The sequence below is a fragment of the Moschus berezovskii genome, chromosome 7, assembly GCF_049115385.1.
Source record: "Moschus berezovskii isolate FMDL1 chromosome 7, NW_MosBer_1.0, whole genome shotgun sequence".
Taxonomy (NCBI): domain Eukaryota; kingdom Metazoa; phylum Chordata; class Mammalia; order Artiodactyla; family Moschidae; genus Moschus; species Moschus berezovskii.
In genome coordinates this window covers 46,856,778-46,875,744 of record NC_142466.1, presented here as the reverse complement: position 1 = coordinate 46,875,744, position 18,967 = coordinate 46,856,778, and the positions used below count along the sequence as shown (strand labels likewise).

Sequence of the window (18,967 nt, the reverse complement as noted above, 5' to 3'; positions counted from 1 at the left end):
TTTGGATAGCAGCCATTCTGACTGGCGTGAAATGGTATCTCATTGTGATTTTGATTTGCATTTCTCTGATTATGAGGGATGTTGAGCATTTTTTCATGTGCTTGTTAGCCATCTGTATGTCTTCTTTGGAGAAATGTCTGTTTAGTTCTTTTTTTTATTATTGGAGGCTAATTATTTTACAATATTATATTGGTTGATTTTGCCATACATTGACATGAATCCACCCCGGTTGTACATGAGTTCCCCTTCCTGAACCCCCCTCCCACCTCCCTCCTCCGCATATCCTCCCTCTGGGTCATCCTGGCATACCAGCTCCAAGCATCCTGTATGATGCATCGACCCTGAACTGGTGATTCGTTTCACATATGATAATATACATATTTCAATGCCATTCTCCCAAATCATCCCACCCTCATCCTCTCCCACAGAGTCCCAAAGACTGTTCTATACATCTGCTTCTCTTTTGCTGTCTCGTATACAGGGTTATCATTTCCATCTTTCTAAATTCCATATATATGCATTAGTATACTGTATTGGTGTTTTTCTTTCTGGCTTACTTCACTCTGTATAATAGACTCTAGTTTCATCCACCTCATTAGAACTGATTCAAATGCATTCTTTTTAATGGCTAATACTCCATTGTGTATATGTACCAAAGCTTTCTTATCCATTCGTCTGCAGATGGACATCTAGGTTGCTTCCATGTCCTGGCTATTATAAACAGTGCTGCAATGAACATTGGAGTACATGTGTCTCTTTCAATTCTGGTTTCCTCGGTGTGTATGCCCAGGAGTGTGATTGCTGGATCATATGGCAGTTCTATTTCCAGTTTTTTGAGGAATCTCCACACTGTTCTCCATAGTGGCTGTACTAGTTTGCATTCCCACCAACAGTGTAAGAGGGTTCCCTTCCCTCCACAACCTCTCCAGCATTTATTGCATGTAAACTTTTGGATAGCAGCCATTCTGACTTGTGTGAAATGGTATCTCATTGTGGTTTTGATTTGCATTTCTCTGATTATGAGGGATGTTAAGCATTTTTTCATGTGTTTGTTAGCCACCTGTATGTCTTCTTTGGAGAAATGTCTGTTTAGTTCTTTGGCCCATTTTTTGATTGGGTCACTTATTTTTCTGGAATTGAGCTGAGGAGCTGCTTGTATATTTTGGAGATACTTTGTCAGTTGTTTCATTTGCTATTATTTTCTCCCATTCTGAAGGTTGTCTTTTCACCTTGCTTATAGTTTCCTTTGCTGTGCAGAAGCTTTTAATTTTAATTAGGTCCCTTTTGTTTATTTTTGCTTTTATTTCCAGTATTCTGGGAGGTGGGTCATGGAGGATCCTGCTGTGATTTATGTCGGAGAGTGTTTTGCCTATGTTCTCCTCTAGGAGTTTTGTAGTTTCTGGTCTTACATTTAGATCTTTAATCCATTTTGAGTTTATTTTTGTGTATGGTGTTAGGAAGTGTTCTAGTTTCATTCTTTTACAAGTGGCTGACCAGTTTTCCCAGCACCACTTGTTAAAGAGACTGTCCTTTCTCCATTTTATATTCTTGCCTCCTTTGTCAAAGATAAGGTGTCCATAGGTGCATGGATTTATCTCTGGGCTTTCTATTTTGTTCCATTGATCTATATTTCTGTCTTTATGCCAGTACCATACTGTCTTGATGACTGTGGTTTTGTAGTAGAGCCTGAAGTCCAGCAGGTTGATTCCCCCAGTTCCATTCTTCTTCCTCAAGATTGCTTTGGCTATTCGAGGTTTTTTGTATTTCCATATAAATTGTGAGATTATTTGTCTAGCTCTGTGAAAAATATCATTGGTAGCTTGACTGGGATTGCACTGAATGTATAAATTACTTTGGGTAGTATACTCATTTTTACAATATTTATTCTTCCAATCCATGAACACGGTATATTTCTCCATCTATTAGTGTCCTCTTTGATTACTTTCACCAGTGTTTTATAGTTTTCTATGTACAGGTCTTTTGTTTCTTTAGGTACATATATTCCTAAGTATTTTATTCTATTCATTGCAACAGTGAATGGAATAGAAGTGCTTTCCAAATGGAGAAGAACATGCCACTCAACTATTGCTACTCTATATTTTAAGCTCATAACAAACATACAATCTGAAACACAAATAGTCCAGCTTGACAAGAAAACATAAGCCCCAAACACTTTAATCAGTGACTCTTACCTGGTTACAAGAGACTGGGTACTGGTTTGATTTAAAGGGGGTTCGACACTGGTGATTTGATACAAAGAACAAAAACGGTTGTTCAGTTGACTCATTGAGTGAGCTCTTCATGAAACTCCTGCAGCTTTCATTCAGTCTCCCCTGTGAAACGTGAAGACACTTGACACACTCTATGCGGCACAAAGAAGACGACAATCAACAAACACAACCAAGGAGAAGAAAATTACTTCACTCGATCCCAACCTTGGTGTGCAGCCCCTTCTCCCACACTCCCAGAATAAGGATACCTGTGTGACCTTGGGCAAGTTACCTGGGCTCTTTTTAGAATATCAGGATGATGACAAGTAGAGTATTTACTTCTTAGTGTTATTCTGAATAATATAGTCCTTAGTAGTGTAGTGAAGTTGCTCGGTTGTGTCCAATTCTTTGCGACCCCACGGACTATAGCCTACCAGGCTCCTCCATCCATGGGATTTTCCAAGCGAGAGTACTGGAGTGGGCTGCCATTTCCTTCTCCAAGTATAGTCCTTGGCATATAGTAAATGTGTAGAAACTGCTAGATGTTACTGAGCTGAACTGTTAAATATGCCCAAATTAATTCTATTCCATGGAACAATTATTTTTGAGCATGGAGGGGGTCAGTATAAAATCTGAGGGGGTCCGAATCCCCCCATCCTCAAAGCACTTGCAGCCTACTGTGGAGATTCTTAGTCCTAAAATGTTTATTAAAATCCCCTGTAGAACTTTTATAAAAAAACTGATGCCGGGCACCACCCACAGAGATTCCAGCTAAGTTGGTCTGGCGTGGGGCCTGGGCATCAGCATTTTTCAAAGCCCCCAGGTGACTCTATCACTAAGGACTGCCAACCCCAAAATCTGCCATGTGATTTGTGTGCAAGGCCACTGCGTGTGTGGTCTGTTAGACTCTGACAGGACGAGGAGCCCCTGGAATGAAGGGAATTGTGTCATTTTCTGTTGTGTCAATCCCCACAAGCCATCAAATGAAAATCCCTCTGAAGCTGGTGACCAAATCAGAGAGGGAGGGCCCCCAAGGTTGGAGCCTGGCATCTGTAGGCTGGTTTGCTTTGTTGCTTTGCTTGTAACAGAGGTGAAAGGACCCCTGTGGGGGGAAGTAAAGTGGGTCCTGCCTGCCAGCAGAGAGGGTGAGGTTAGAAGCCATTCCAGCCATACCATTTAGAGCTGGAGGCCTAACGAACTATGACAGAATCAGAAAGCAGCATTTTAATTCACTGTTGTCCCTTCCCCCTGCCCCTTTCTTGGTTTATTTCCTTTTTTCTCTGTAATTTTAGAGAGCTCTTTGTGCTGTAATTCTTTTCTGTGTCTGAGGACTCCAGGGCCTGAGTTCCTTGCCCTTCCTTGAGTTCAGATCATTGTAAGTGGACTGGCTCCTGCTGCAGGCCAGCGATAGTGGTGGCAGCTGGGATCATGGGAGCGGCTCACAGGGATGGGACACTCGGCAGGCAGAGTTGGTACCATTGCTCGGTCCCCCCTCCAGCCTTCTGCCTCCTTCTTGGGAGAGTTTTCATAAGGAAAACAAACCACAATACAAGGCTGGAGGAAACCTATTTCCTAAGACAGAATTTACTAATTTTTTTCTTACCTTCTCTCTATCCCCTCACATCAGGGTCCACATACTAGCTAGTTCAGGGCTTTAGGTAACTTGATGTTAGCATGATGAAATTCAACACAATTTGACATTTGGTAATTACATGGGCCATGTTTTCTAAGTGGTAATTATGTGGGTTGTCTTCCGTATAAATGCCTAGATGACTACTTTAGAAATGGGAGATTAAGTGGACCAGAAGCCATCTTTAATCTACCAAGCAGAACGTTCTAAGGCAGAAGCCTACAAAAATGGGAAATTACCAAGCTGTCCTCACATTCCTCTGTGCTGAAGGCAGGGAGTCCTGGCCAGCTCTAGGCAAGGCGACATGTGCCTTCAAGCATGAATGACCATAGATCAGAATTTTAGGAGCCTGATGACCGTGAGTGCAGCACTCAATATGCCAGCAAATTTGGAAAACTCAGCAGTGGCCACAGGACTGGAAAAGGTCAGTCTTCATTCCAATCCCAAAGAAAGGCAAAGCCAAAGAATGCTCAAACTACCGCACAATTGCATTCATCTCACATGCTAGTAAAGTCATGCTCAAAATTCTCCAAGCCAGGCTTCAGCAATATGTGAACCGTGAACTTCCAGATGTTCAAGCAGGTTTTAGAAAAGGCAGAGGAACCAGAGATCAAATTGCAAACATCCGCTGGATCATGGAGAAAGCAAGGGAGTTCCAAAAAAACATCTATTTCTGCTTCATTGACTACGCCAAAGTCTTTGACTGTGTGGATCACAATAAACTGTGGAACATTCTGAAAGAGATGGGAATACCAGACCACCTGACCTGCCTCTTGAGAAACCTGTATGCAGGTCAAGAAGCAACAGTTAGAACTGGACATGGAATAACAGACTGGTTCCAAATAGGAAAAGGAGTACATCAAGGTTTTATATTGTCACCCTGCTTATTTAATTTATATGCAGAGTACATCATGAGGAACTCTGGGCTGGAAGAAGCACAAACTGGAATCAAGATTGCCGGGAGAAATATCAGTAACCTCAGATATGCAGATGCCACCACCCTTATGGCAGAAAGTGAAGAGGAACTCAAAGGCCTCTTGATGAAAGTGAAAGAGAAAAGTGAAAAGTTTGGCTTGAAGCTCAACATTCAGAAAACGAAGATCATGGCATCTGGTCCCATCACTTTGTGGGAAATTGATGGGGAAACAGTGGAAACAGTGTCAGACTTTATTTTTTTGGGCTTCAAAATCACTGCAGATGGTGATTTCAGCCAGGAAATTAAAAGACGCTTACTCCTTGGAAGGAAAGTTATGACCAACCTAGACAGCATATTCAAAAGCAGAGACATTACTTTGCCAACCAAGGTCTGTCTAGTCAAGGCTATGGTTTTTCCCGTGGTCATGTACGGATGTGAGAGTTGGACTGTGAAGAAAGCTGATCGCCGAAGAATTGATGCTTTTGAACTGTGGTGCTGGAGAAGACTCTTGAGAGTCCCTTGGACTGCAAGGAGATCCAACCAGTCCATCCTAAAGGAGATCAATCCTGGGTGTTCATTGGAAGGATTGATGCTGAAGCTGAAACTCCAATACTTTGGCCACCTCATGCGATGAGTTGACTCACTGGAAAAGAGTCTGATGCCAGGAGGGATTGGGGGTGGGAGGAGACAGGGACGACAGAGAATGAGATGGCTGGATGGCATCACCGACTCGATGGACATGAGTTTGAGTGAACTCCGGGAGTTGGTGGTGGACAGGGAGGCCTGGCGTGCTGTGATTCATGGGGTCGCAAAGAGTCGGACACAACTGAGCAACTGAACTAACTGATGACAGTGAAAACCTAGCATGTCATCCCACACATCTTTATTTTTTAAAAAGATCTGTAATTATCTTGATGTTGCTAGACTGAAGGACTACATGATACAACACCATGGGACCCTCTGGGGGATGCTCAAAGGCAATGTCCACCAACTCTGCTTGGGTTCCTCTATCTTTCTCCCCAGGGTTCTCCTATCACAAGCTCCAGGTCTGGAGGACAACTGAATTTAATGGGTAAAAGCATGGTCACTGAAGCCATATCCCTTGGGTTCAGATCACAGCTAAGGCCATTCACTAGCCATGCTACCTTGAGCAAGGCATTTAACATCTCCTTGCCCCAGTTTCCCTACCTGTAAAATGGTACTGGTGATAGTACCTACTTCTTAAGAGCTGTTGTGATCATTAAATAGCAACTCACTTAATACAACTGACATATTTAGGTCAGTTCTTGGCACTCAGGAAGCACTTAATAAGGAAAAACTATTCTTATGCTGGGCCTGGGTAGGAAGGGAAAGAAGAAAAAATGTGAAAAATGATGACAGCTGACAAGAATGACCAACTTCTTACCACACAACTGAATTTGAGAATTGCCTCATCACTTGAATTTCAACAGTCACTCACAGAAAATATTTACTAAGCACCAACCACAGTGGAAGGTCATCTAATGCAAGGGTGGTGACAGAGTGGTAGGGGAAGGCAGGCTCCTGTTCAGGGCACACACCTGGCAGGTGTGGTTGAGTTCACCCAAGTTAAATGGGACCCCACTGTAACTCTGGCTATAAAATAGTGGGTCAGAAAACAGAGTCCCTGGCCCAAGGAAGGTGTCATTCAAGTAGAAGGGGCAAACTTTTAAGCAATCGGCCCACATAAAAATAGAACAACAATGAAAGAAAACTGCAGGAGGCTATACTACAAAGGTGTACCTCAGAGGAGGAGGGGGTGCCACAGAAAGCCATGAGACCTGAAAGGCAAATAGAACTGACCCAAACAAAGTCAGGAAGAAGTAGTCTAGACAGAGAGCATGTACAAAGGGACCACAGCAGAAAAGAGCTCGTGTCTGAGGAGCTGGAAGAGGGACCGTTAGGTAAGGAGTCGGGAGGGAGATTACAAGAGGAGGTAAGACTGCTGGTGGACCCGCACACGTGCTGTCATCACTACACTGTGTGAAGGGAGAACGTAGTTCTTGTCTCCTCCTGGACTCTTGTCCACCACATTTTCTAGGTGCTTTGTACTGGAAGCAGGGAACTGAAATTGTTTTAGCAAATCAAGAAGAAGCACTTCAGCTGCTTACTTACATAGGACAGCAGCTTAAAAATATTTCTGTTCATGGGCACGGTATTTCTTCAGAGGGTAGCCTGGTCTGTCGAAGATATTCTTTACTTCAGAGATGGATTCTTCCTATAACACAAACAAATCCAGCAACTGCCTTACTCATAATGTAATATAGGTCAATGATACTGCATACGTAGTTTAGCATTTAGGAGATCTATGAATCCCATGTATGCCACATATGTGTGTTCATGATATATGTATATATGTAGATACTATTTTTCTCCCCCTCTCTCCCTTTTTCTTCCCTCTTCCTTCTTCCCTCCCACTTTCCCTCCCTCCTCCCTTTCTTTCTTCCTCTTTACATTTTAAAGGGATTCCCCTACTTGAAAAGATTTGGAATTAACGAAGCAAAACAAATGACTCTGCAGAGAGGCAATAAAATAATTCACCACCTAGGTAATTAGGGTAATCAATATTTATTTATAAGTAAAATCCTATAAATCTAGGATATGTCAGCATTTAAATAAGTCAAGATGACCAGTTCAACTACATGTTATAATTAAACCCAACTAAGGGGTGCACTGTCAACCCTCCCTCTGAATTTGTCTGAACAGGTGACAGGCCACAGCTAATGGCTATACACCTGCCATAGAGGAGTACTGAGTATATCTGTCTATGGATCGGGAACACTCCCCTCAACCCCAGAAAAGTCCAACAGTCAAAAACATCCGATTAACTTTAAGGAAAACTTTCTTCCATGTGTGGGCTCACATAGACCACACATGTCCCCGGATTCTTCCCTGCACTGGGATTCCTGCCCAGAGTAGAAGTGAATATGCTTCAGGCAAACGACTGTCTTCTCTAAGTCCTCTCACAGGACCATGCGCCCTCTCACTTCAGGACTCTGCCCGATGCACCCTGTGCTCTGAAGTATTAATAGCCGCTACTCATTGCTCAGATCGCAGCTCCACTGTCTCTTCCTCAGAAAAGCCTGCCTTGAGTGCCAACCAAGTCAAGCACTCCCTTTCATTTACTCTCAGGATACCATGTACCTCCTTGGTGAGCATCACAATTTTACATTTGTTTCTGCAGTTACCTGATTAATGTCTATCTCCCCTGCTAGACTGTGAGACCCAGTTTCCATATTATTTTGTCAGCAAAGATTTCATTTCATCAGAAGTCCTGACCTTGTTTAGATGTTGCTGAGCTCTGTGGGATGTCAGAAGACTGCAGACCCTTTCATGGATCTTCTTCCATGTGGACTGGGACCCGGGGTGGGGCCTGCTCAAAAGAGTAAACAGGGTGGAGTATCACGTAGCTGATAAAAGGATACTTAGACTGCATAACAGGAAGGCTCAATACTTATAACTTAGAAGTGAGAAAAAAGCAGTAATATACAAAATAGTGTGCACAGTGTAGCTCAATGTCTTTATTAAACCTACACATAAGGAAAGCACTGGGAATAAAAACAGCCAAGATGTTAAAAATGCTCTGTGTCTGGGTGTGTATTCCTTTTCTTCTCTGTACTTTACTATTTTAGATATTTCTCCAAAGAACAAACCCTGCTTTTATATTTTAAAAATGTATTCCAAAAAATTTTAATACAAAATTTAATCCTTACTGTTTCCACCATAAGGATCTTATTATATGTTATTTCCTTTAGGCCCTCCAGACATAAAGTTAACTACAGGTCTTAACAGTGTCTTCTGGCTCCTCAAACATTTTCTCCCTTTCACAGGCACTTTCCAGGACTTCTCCCTTGGGTAGAATGCTGCCCCCACAACTCCCACCCCACTTGTGTTGAGTCCTTACCACCCATCAGAGCTCAGTTCAGTTATTGATTTCTCAGGAAAAGTCCCTTCCTGTAGAGGAGGTCAGCTTCCCTATTTCATGCACTTAGAGCCAATTCATCCCTCATTCATAGCACTTCCCCCAGTGGATATTTTGTCATTATTTAGTTAATGTCTGTCTCTCCTCCGAGGCTAAAATTGGGACTGAGACTCCTAGGCTAATAGCTCATCTCAGGGCTTTGCAGGTACTGAACACCATATGGGAATTTACTACAGATTACTTGAATGATGAATTCATTCATTCATTTTTGGGAGGAGAATGAGTGCCAATTCTTAAACTGAGACAGAATTTGCAATTTGATTATGAAAAGCACACTGAAAAGATATTGTTTTTAAGTGCCAAAAAGTTTTCAACAATTTGGATAAATCATTCTCTTTAATTAATATATAATGAACACTGGAAATGACAGAGACATGTGGGAATCAATCCAGTTGTTGCAACACCACCACACTAATGATTCCCTCTGCAGTTGCTCCTCCGCTCGGTCTGGGATCCATACCCAGGCCACCATCCTGGCTCCATGTAATGAGCACAAGCCCTCTGTTTTCCAGGAAGACAAGACCAAGAGAATGACTGATGTACACAAATCCATTACCAACCCAGGAAAATGACTCACAGCAAATGAAAGCACCACCTAAAGCACTGACCATATTTAAAGGCAACGCACATCACTCCTATACTCCTCTAAGAATTTTTAAGATGAAGGAATAGAAATATTTTGAAGCTATAAATGAAGCTAGCATTTAAAAATAAGCACCAGCTGGACACTGTAAATGCTTTTTCATTGGTCTTGAGTAACCAGTGCCAGAATGATCCCTATACTTGTTACTATATGCATTCAGCACTAAATTTGAAGATCTCTGAGAATGATAAGTCAATAGGCAAGGGTAGTGCTGTGCCTTGATTATAGCCTTCTCCTAGTGCAGTGGGAAGAGTGAGGATAGGCGTTGAGGGATGTGACACTATCCAGTCACTGGAGCTAGGAAATAGGCTCAAGAGTGTTCCTCCCACGTTTAGGACTACCATTTCCCCCGCAGCTAGTTAAAAGGGTTTTCCATTTCCTCCCTTAAAACCCTGGGCTGATTCTCACTCCAAAACTCACCTTCCAACTCATCCCTGCAAACTTGGCCCTTGCTGATTTCAGTATTGCCAGCAGAAACTCAAAAGGTACTTCTCATGTGCTTCTATGGTCTGAGCAGGAGGAGACTGGCCCCAGTGGCTCACACGAAAAGAACAGTGAAAGAGGCAGAGGCTAAGCACTGGGAGTGAAACCAAGACCCATATGGTTGACTACCAGGAATCCCTGAGCATGTCTTACAGAACGGAAGATAAGGAAATTGCTTGTTAAAAAGCCCTCTGTTTGCAACCTGCCTTTATTGATTAAGCTTGCTTTAGTTTTTTTTTTTGTTGTTCTTTTTCCCTTCTTTAATTGCATACCCTCCAAGCTTCACATAGCCTAGGAAATATATCACAAGACTCCTTAACATCCCTACAGATAAAGCCTCTGACTATGGGTCACTATAGTAATGGTGGGCTAAGTTATTCTCCAAGAACATGGAGTTGGATCCTGTTCGATTCAAGCTGGCTAAGACTGGGACCACTGATTCTAAAACTGTGTCCGCACAGACATCTGATGAATAATTCTTTTACATCAGAGGGCCAAAAATCCCACCCTCAGATCATGCCAGGCACCTCCACTTTTGAACACACACCCCATGAAGAAGCATGTAACCTAGATATGCCTGGGTAAAGCACTGATTACTTCACCTTTTCTCAACCTCCAATGGTATTTCCTTGACCTCCAACCACCTTTCCTCATGCCTAAGACCTCATTGCTTCTTTATCCCATAAATATCTCCATTCCATGCCTGTGGGGAAGTGGATCTGAGACTTATTCTCCCATCTCCTTACTTGACTGCCTTGTGAATAAATTCCTTCTCTGCTACAAACCTCAGCACCTCAGCATTGGGCTTGCTGTCCATAGAGCAAACAAATCTGGAACGAAACCTAGTGTTCAGGGCTACCTCTGTGATCACATTAAGGTCAGTGGGGAATGGATTCTTCCCCAAGAATACAAAAGGATAGCCTCTACTCAGAACAGTTGTCTTAAAAATATTATTTTCAGTGCCACTTCCCTGGAGGTTAAGGTGACAAACTATCCTGGTTGGCCCAGAACTGAGAGGTTTCCCAGAAAGCAGGATTTTCAGGGCTAAAGCCAGGATAGTCTTAGGCAAACCGGATGACCTTTGTGTGACAATGCTATGCTTTTCCCTGATCAAGGCCTTATTTTCAAATTGTCTGATTAGATCCAAACTGATCAGTTTAGAGTGACTTTGGACACACAAAATTTGCTGACTCATCAGAGGCAATGGCAGGCCACTACAGTACTCTTGCCTGGAAAATCCCATGGACAGAGGAGCCTGGTAGGCTGCAGTCCATGGGGTTGCTACGAGTCAGACATGACTGAGCGACTTCACTTTCCCTTTTCACTTTCACACACTGGAGAAGGAAATGGCAACCCACTCCAGTGTTCTTGCCTGGAGAATCCCAGGGACGGGGGAGCCTGATGGGCTGCCGTCTATGGGGTCACACAGAGTCGGACACGACTGAAGTGACTTAGCAGCAGCAGCAGCAGAGATAAGTGATTGAAACACTGGTCTGCAGCCAGAGTTATCATTCTACAGTTCAACTGTGCTAATTCCTATGACTGACTTGCAAAAGCTGCCACTTGCCATTTCCTCCTCCAGGGCAACTTCCGAACCCAGGAATGGAATTCGCATCTCTTACATCTCCTGCATTTGCAGGCGGGTTCTTCACCACTAGCACTACCTGGGAAGCCCCATTGCCTTCCAACTGAGCCCCAATTCCTTAGCTTGGTTTCCACAGCCCGCCTCTGACTATCAGCCTTGGCACCCACTCTTCCCCCAGGCCGCTCTAACTTCTAGAAGCTGATAGCACTCCTTGCCTTCTCACCTTCCCTTCCTCACCTCCATTAACTATCATAATCCAATCCCCTCCCCTCCAGGCCCCCATGAAAATGCCACCTCCTCCATGAAACATTCCAGAGTACCATCCTTCTCCTTTATACTCTGATAGCATTTTGTCTGTACTGTTCTTAAAGTTCTGCCCTATAGAAAGTTCTCTGTGTACATAAAAAAATAAAAATCCTCTGCTAGGTTAGAAGTTCTCAGAGATGAGAAGAAATGTCTTAAATGCTAACAGTTCTATCTGAGGCCTAACAGGTCGATTATCAGTTCTGTTTTCCTTCTGAGGCATTATATTTTTCCTGTGTCGGCAAATATTTATTAAATGTCTACTGTGCTGGAGAAGACTCTTGAGAGTCCCTTGGACTGCAAGGAGATCCAACCAGTCCATTCTAAAGGAGATCAATCCTGGGTGTTCCTTGGAAGGACTGATGCTAAAGCCGAAACTCCAATACTTTGGCCACCTCATGCGACGAGTTGACTCACTGGAAAAGACTCTGATGCTGGGAGGGATTGGGGGCAGGAGGAGAAGGGGATGAAAGAGAAGGAGATGGCTGGATGGCATCACCGACTCAATGGACATGAGTTTGAGTGAACTCTGGGAGTTGGTGATGGACAGGGAGGCCTGGCGTGCTGTGATTCATGGGGTCACAAAGAGTCAGACACGACTGAGCGACTGAACTGAACTGAACTGAAGTACCATGAATCAGTAACTGATTCTTCATGTGTCTTTTTTTTTTATTTTGGCCACATCACACAATATGCAGGATCCTAAATTTCCCAACCAGGGACTGGGATTGAACCCATGCCCCCAGCAGTGGAAGCTCAAAGTCTTAACCCCTGGACCACCAGGAGAGTCTCCAACTGTATTATTTAGATGGAAATTATTCTCAAAACTTAACAATGCAGAGTAAAGCAGACTGGCCTATCTTTCATTCAAAACAACTATCTTGAAAATATTATCTTTGGTGCTACTTCCTTGGAGCTATGACCAACTGTCCTGGTTTGCCTGGGACCAAAAAGTTTCCCAGAATGTGTGACTGTCAGGGTTAAAATCAGGATAGTCTGGGGCAAAACTGGATGATTAATCACATTAGTAGGGAATGCAGATTGGAAAATAAAGGTTCCTGCTCTCAATCTCTGGTCTGCCCTCCATACACATGCAATCAAGGTTTGGTGTGTGTGTGATGATGATATAAATAAGCTAATAAACCATATCTAGAAAAATAGAAACTATACCCACATATTAATCATGCTTGTCTTTGGGTGGTAGGGACTGATAGGTGATTTTTTTAACAGCTCAGCTTTTTATTGAATGTGTTACTAAAGAGGCTTAGTCAAAAAGACCAAAGCCCATGTCATTATCAGACTCTTCAGATTCTTCTTTCTTTGCTTCTACTTTCTTCTCCTCAGCTGGGGCAGCAGCAGTGGATGGGGCAGGACCTCCTGCTGGTGCAGCACCAGCTGCTGGGGCAGGTCCACCAGCCCCCACATTGCAGATGAGGCTCCCGATGTTGACATTGGCCAAAGCCTTTGCAAACAAACCTGGCCAGAAAGGCTCAACATTTACACCGGCTGCTTTAATGAGGGCATTGATCTTATCCTCCGTAACCGTCACCTCATCATAGTGCAGAATGAGGGCAGAGTAGATGAAAGCAAGCCCCAAGACGGAGGCCATGGTACGGGCAAATGTTAGGTGGGGGCTGCCGGGCGCGGTGCTAGTCGCCGGACGAAGTGAGGGCCTCACCCCAAAACGGCCTTAGCTTCCTCGGAAGAACCGAGCACCTTAGTGGCAGCGGAGGAAAGAGCTGATAGGTGATTTTTTTTTTTCACTCCTTTTCACTTTTCTATAATTTCCAAACTTTCTATAGTGAGTTCTTTTATACTAGTGAAATCAAAAGCTGGGGTTCTAATATTTAGTTCAGTTCAGTCACTCAGTCATGTCCAACTCTTTGTGACCCCATGAATCACAGCATACCAGGCCTCCCTGTCCATCACCAACTCCCAGAATTCACCCAAACTCATGTCCATCGAGTCGGTGATGCCATCTAACCATCTTATCCTATGTCGTCCCCTTCTCCTCCTGCCTTCGATCTTTCCCAACATCAGGGTCTGTTCAAATGAGTCAGCTCTTCACATCAGGTGGCCAAAATATTGGAGTTTCAGCTTCAATATCAGTCCTTCCAATGAACACCCAGGACTGATTTCCTTTAGGATGGACTGGTTGGATCTCCTTGCAGTGCAAGGGACTCTCAAGAGTCTTCTCCAACACCACAGTTCAAAAGCATCAATTCTTCGGCACTCAACTTTCCTTATAGTCCCACTCTCATATCCACACATGACTACTGGAAAAACCATAGCCTTGACTAGACGGACCTTTGTTGACAAAGTAATGTCTTTGCTTTTTAATATGCTGTCTAGGTTGGTCAACTTTCCTTCCAAGGAGTAAGTGGCTTTTAATTTCATGTCTGCAATCACCATCCACAGTGATTTTGGAGCCCCAAAAAATAAAGTCAGCCACTGTTTCCACTGTTTCCCCATCCATTTGCCATGAAGTGATGGAACTGGATGCCATGATCTTAGTTTTCTGAATGCTGAGCTTTAAGCCAACTTTTAATGACAGATAATAATGGAGAAATAAATAGCATCTATGCCAACTGAGCTGCCTATCCCATTTTCAACAAACATTCTGAGATATGCTTTCCAGAGGTAAGAGAAAAATCTCAATTCTTACTTCTGGGATTATTTTTCAAGGAATAATCATCTTTCATACCAAGCTGCCCCAGCTGAATATTCCTAAGGAAGCAAACTGATAAAACAACGTGACTTTACTCCTGCCAGACCACAAGTCACTCTTCTAGCAAAGAGAGGGGTGCTGGCTGCTGACCTTTCTCGGAGAAGGGGCTGATCCAGAAGAGGGCTGGGAGATCTGGAGTGCTGGGAGGTGTCAAATGAAGTTTCCTGGTGAAAATCAGCATCACCTTGGTTACTGTAACTGGGTGAGGGCTTTCCAAACTTACTTGAATCTAAAGATGATGGTGATTCATTCCTTAAAACAATCCGTTCATCTGGCTCTTTGATAACCTGAGTGACAATGTGCATTCATCTTTAGTTATAGCTTTTGCTTTTGTTTGCTTAATTTAGAGCTGGGTGGGACAAGGAAGAGAAGTGGGGGCAAGAAGACAGAATACCTGCCCCCAGGATCTCCTGCAAATACAAGAGGAGTGGGAGCAGAGAAGACTAGAGACAAAATGCTCATGAGTTAAGGGCAAGGAAAGATAAGCAAATTCATTTGGTATATATTAACGAACCAAAATAAACTCATGCTCTGAATTTTGATTTGTGAGGACTAGGGATTATTGCGTTGGGAAAGAAAAAATTTTTAGACAAAATATTTAAATGCTATGTCAAAGGAAGCTCAGAGTACTCCATTTTCTTTGCATATATCCATTGTCATGTAACATGGAAGCTTGCACCTTTACCTGAACAAGCCAATCAGAGTTTAAGAACAAGTGATTGACCACCTCTCTATAGTCAATTCGAGAAAAAGCAATGAAAATTACTACTGATAAAGTAGGTATTGAACCTACATACACTTTCACTGGTGACTCATCCTACAAATGAAAGGAGTTTATATGAGGGGAAAAAACCAACTAAAGCAAAGCAACTCAAGTTAAACTACAGCAATTGCACACGCAACATGAGCTAGAGATGTATTTTCAAGTGCTCATGGGAGAAAGCACAATAATTGACATTATATAGCTGGTAATAAATCATTTTACAAATGCTACTTCTAAAATTACCTTCACGTTAGCTGCAAGGCTGTCAAGAGAAGACGCTAGAAGAAAGAGGAACAGGTGTTTCAATGACTCATTATTACCAGTTACTCCTAAAGCTGCTATTACATTTATCGCACAGCAATACAAAAACATTACACAATGAATGAATTATTAGAGAACTTAAATGATCCCTTGTAAATCATACCATCACTTTTAATTCTCCCTGAAGTCACAGAAATTCTATGAGTTTTTTCTGTCCTCTTGAGGTAAACAATAATGTTATATTAATGGCAGCATGTATGGATATAGGAAGGGTAAAAGTGAGTCTAAAGTGAAGCAACAAGTTCAGTAGCCCTTGAGCAGCTTGGAAAACATATTTGCCCAGGTGCCCACAGCCTAAAAGAAAACCATGTGGCTCAATATAAAATTCAAAGCTTCTGCCTCTCTGGTATTCCCTTTATATTAGGTTTACATAAAATCCTACTTACACAAAAACTCTGAGTATACTTGTCCAAGACAGACAAAAACGAATACATGAGAGCTTGAAAAAACAACACAGCAAAAGTGAAAATCATTATGATTACATTAAGTAGATCTAATACCAGAGAATGATAAGAACTACTAGAAGTGATAAATACACAGATAAAACCAAGACTAAATGAGATTTTTCCAGATTGAAAATAAAATGCTTTTGAAATGAATATTTGCAAGGCTATGCTAAGACCATCACGGCTTCCCCCAGGTGACTGGGACTGAGGCAGTGACAAGGGACTGCTGATTCCCCTATGCCACTGCCGATATGAAGGAAGATATAAAAAGGGATATTTTTTAAGCATGTGAATTGTCATATTCTCTGGGCATGCATGCATGTGTGTGGCCATCTTGTCCCAAAACTCTCTTCAACCACACTCCCAGCTGAGCAGGGAATCAGTAGTGCTAAGGCCCTTTTCAGCTATAGCCACAAACCTGCCCTTTTGCCTAGGAACCCTCTTGCTACTGATCCCAGGGGGCTTGCCCTTGTTCCCTTGCTTCTCAAAGTGTTGTCCATAGACCAGCAGCATTGGTATCACCTGGAAGCTTGTTAGAAAAGAAGGATTCCAGGTCCCACCTCAGCCCTATGGAATCAGAATCTGTAGTTTAACAAGACACCCAGGTGATTCAAATGCACATTGAAGTTTGAGAAGCACTGCTTTATTCTACCTTAGGCCCGGATGAATGAGCTGACAGGTGACCTAAGGAAAGGTCTGGCTTGGAAGCTACAGGGATTCCAAGGATCTGAGCCCAGAGGTCTGAACGTCTTCTCTAAATGTAGGTATGCCAAAAACTTGATGTGTGACCTGTACACATTCTGTAACCTCTCTGGAACCTTAGTTCTCCACCTGCCAGGATTAAGAAGAGACAAAGGCCGAGACCAATGTGATACGTGACCTCGCTGTTATTTAGCTAGCATTAAGCCCAGATGTCCTCCCAGAAAAGGACACTTTCTGTTGCTTGTTTTCACAGTAATGGGGCAGACAGTGCTGTTTTTATGGGCTGCATGGGTGATTTTCAATCTGAATATCAGAGAAGATGAAGCATTTTCTGCCTCAAATTCTGTCACCTGTCTTTGACTTGTTGCTATAGAACAGTCACCAAGATCCAAGAGAATACTGGCTTGAGTTATCACAAGAGACTGTGCAGCCCTTTAAAAGTAGAAACCTTTCAGGCTAAGATAGGAAACCTGTTGTTAGGGATGGTATAAGTCCAGGTCAGGAGAATGGGCCATGACCATCCCTTTCTAGCCTAAGAATTAATTCAGGAATGGTTGAAATTCACTGCCATGACATTCAGTACTGACACAGGTTCAACTCATAAAGTTCAGTTCAGGTAAAGTTCAGTTCAGTCACTTAGCCGTGTCCGAAACTTTGCAGCCACAAGGACTGCAGCACGCCATGCTTCCCTGTCCATTAACAACGCCAGGAGCTTGCTCAAACTCATGTCCAACGAGTCGGTGATGCCATCCAACCATCTTACCCTCTGTCGTCCTCTTCTCCTCCTGCCTTCAATCCTTCTCATCATCAGGGTCTTTTCCAATGAGTCAATTCTTCACATCAGGTGGCCAAAGGATTGGAGCTGCAGCATCAGCATCAGTCCTTCCAATGAATATCCAGGGCTGATTTCCTTTAGGATTGACTGGTTTGATTTCCCTGCTGTCCAAGGGACTCTCAAGAGTCTTCTCCAACACCACAGTTCAAAAGCATCAATTCTTTGGTGCTCAGCTTTCCTATGGTCCAACTCTCACATCCATACATGACTACTGGAAAAACCATAGCTTTGACTAGACAATGTCAGCAGAGTATGTCTCTGCTTTTTAATACGCTATCTAGTTTGGTCATAGTTTTTCTTCCAAGGAACAAGTGTCTTTTAACTTCATGGCTGCAGTCACCATCTGCAGTGATTTTGGAGCCCAGAAAATAAAGTATGTCACTGTTTCCATTGTTTCCCCATCTGTTTGCCATCAAGTAATGGGACTGGATGCCATGATCTTAGTTTCCTGAATATTGAGCTTTAAGCCAGCTTTTTCACTATCCTCTTTCACTTTCATCAAGAGGCTCTTTGGTTACTCTTGCTTTCTGCCATAAAGGTGGTGTCATCTGCATATCTGAGGTTACTGATATTTCTCCCAGCAATCTTGATTCCAGCTTGTGCTTCGTCCAGCCTGGCATTTCGCATGATGTACTCAGCATATAAATTAACAAGTAGCGTGACAATATACAGCCTTGACATACTCCGTTTCCAATTTGGAACCAGTCCGTTGTTTCATGTACGGTTCTAACAGTTGCTTCTTGACGGACATACAGATTTCTCAACAGGCAGGTCAGGTGGTCTGGTATTCCCATCTCTTGAAGAATTTTCCACAGTTTGTTGTGATCCACACAGTCAAAGGCTTTGGCGTAGTCAATGAAGCAGAGGTAGATGTTTTTCTGGAATTCTCTTGCCTTTTCTATGATCCAACAAATGCTAGCAATTTAATCTCTGGTTCCTCTGCCTTTTATAAATCCTGCTTGAATATCTGGAAGTTCTCGGTTCACGTACTGTTGAAGCCTGGCTTGGAGAATTTTGAGCATTATTTTGCTAGCGTGTGAGATGAGTGCAATTGTGTGGTAGTTTAAATATTCTTTGGCATTGCCTTTCTTGGGAATGGAATGAAAACTGACATTTTCCAGTCCTGTGGCCATTGCTGAGTTTTCCAAATGTGCTAGCTATTGAATGCAGCATTTGCAAAGCATCATCTTTCAGGATTTGAAATAGCTCAGCTGGAATTCCATCACCTCCACTAGCTTTGTTCATAGTGATGTTTCCTAAGACCCACTAGACTTTGCACCCTAGGATGTCTGACTCTAGGTGAGTGATCACAACATTGTGGTTATCTGCATAGTTCTTCTGTATATTTGCCACCTCTTTTTAATATCTTCTGCTTCTGTTAAGTCCATACCATTTCTGTCCT

The 18,967-nt window shown here is 42.9% G+C and overlaps 1 protein-coding gene and 1 pseudogene across 7 annotated transcripts in view; both read right to left on the bottom strand.

Annotated features, from left to right (window-relative positions):
- The window catches only part of SPATA6L (spermatogenesis associated 6 like), a 93,897-nt gene that overhangs the window by 17,313 nt on the left and 57,617 nt on the right, over positions 1–18,967 (bottom strand). For 4 of the 7 annotated variants that reach the window (XR_016037810.1, XR_016037812.1, XR_016037815.1 and 1 more), the window contains 5 exons: positions 15,505–15,539; positions 14,589–14,785; positions 8,054–8,147; positions 6,890–6,992; positions 2,193–2,362 (listed from right to left, as the gene is read on the bottom strand). Coding sequence is in view for 1 of the 7 variants with exons in the window: in XM_088837910.1 (XP_088694036.1) it covers positions 6,903–6,992; positions 8,054–8,147; positions 14,589–14,785; positions 15,505–15,539 (416 nt within the window). In the remaining 6 variants the exon portion in view is untranslated. Of the gene's footprint in view, positions 1–1,649; positions 2,363–6,889; positions 6,993–8,053; positions 8,148–14,588; positions 14,786–15,504; positions 15,540–18,967 lie in introns of those variants that run through there. The other 3 variants (XR_016037811.1, XR_016037813.1, XM_088837910.1) reach the window with 3 other exon arrangements.
- LOC129557610 (large ribosomal subunit protein P1 pseudogene) lies at positions 13,020–13,394 on the bottom strand (annotated as a pseudogene).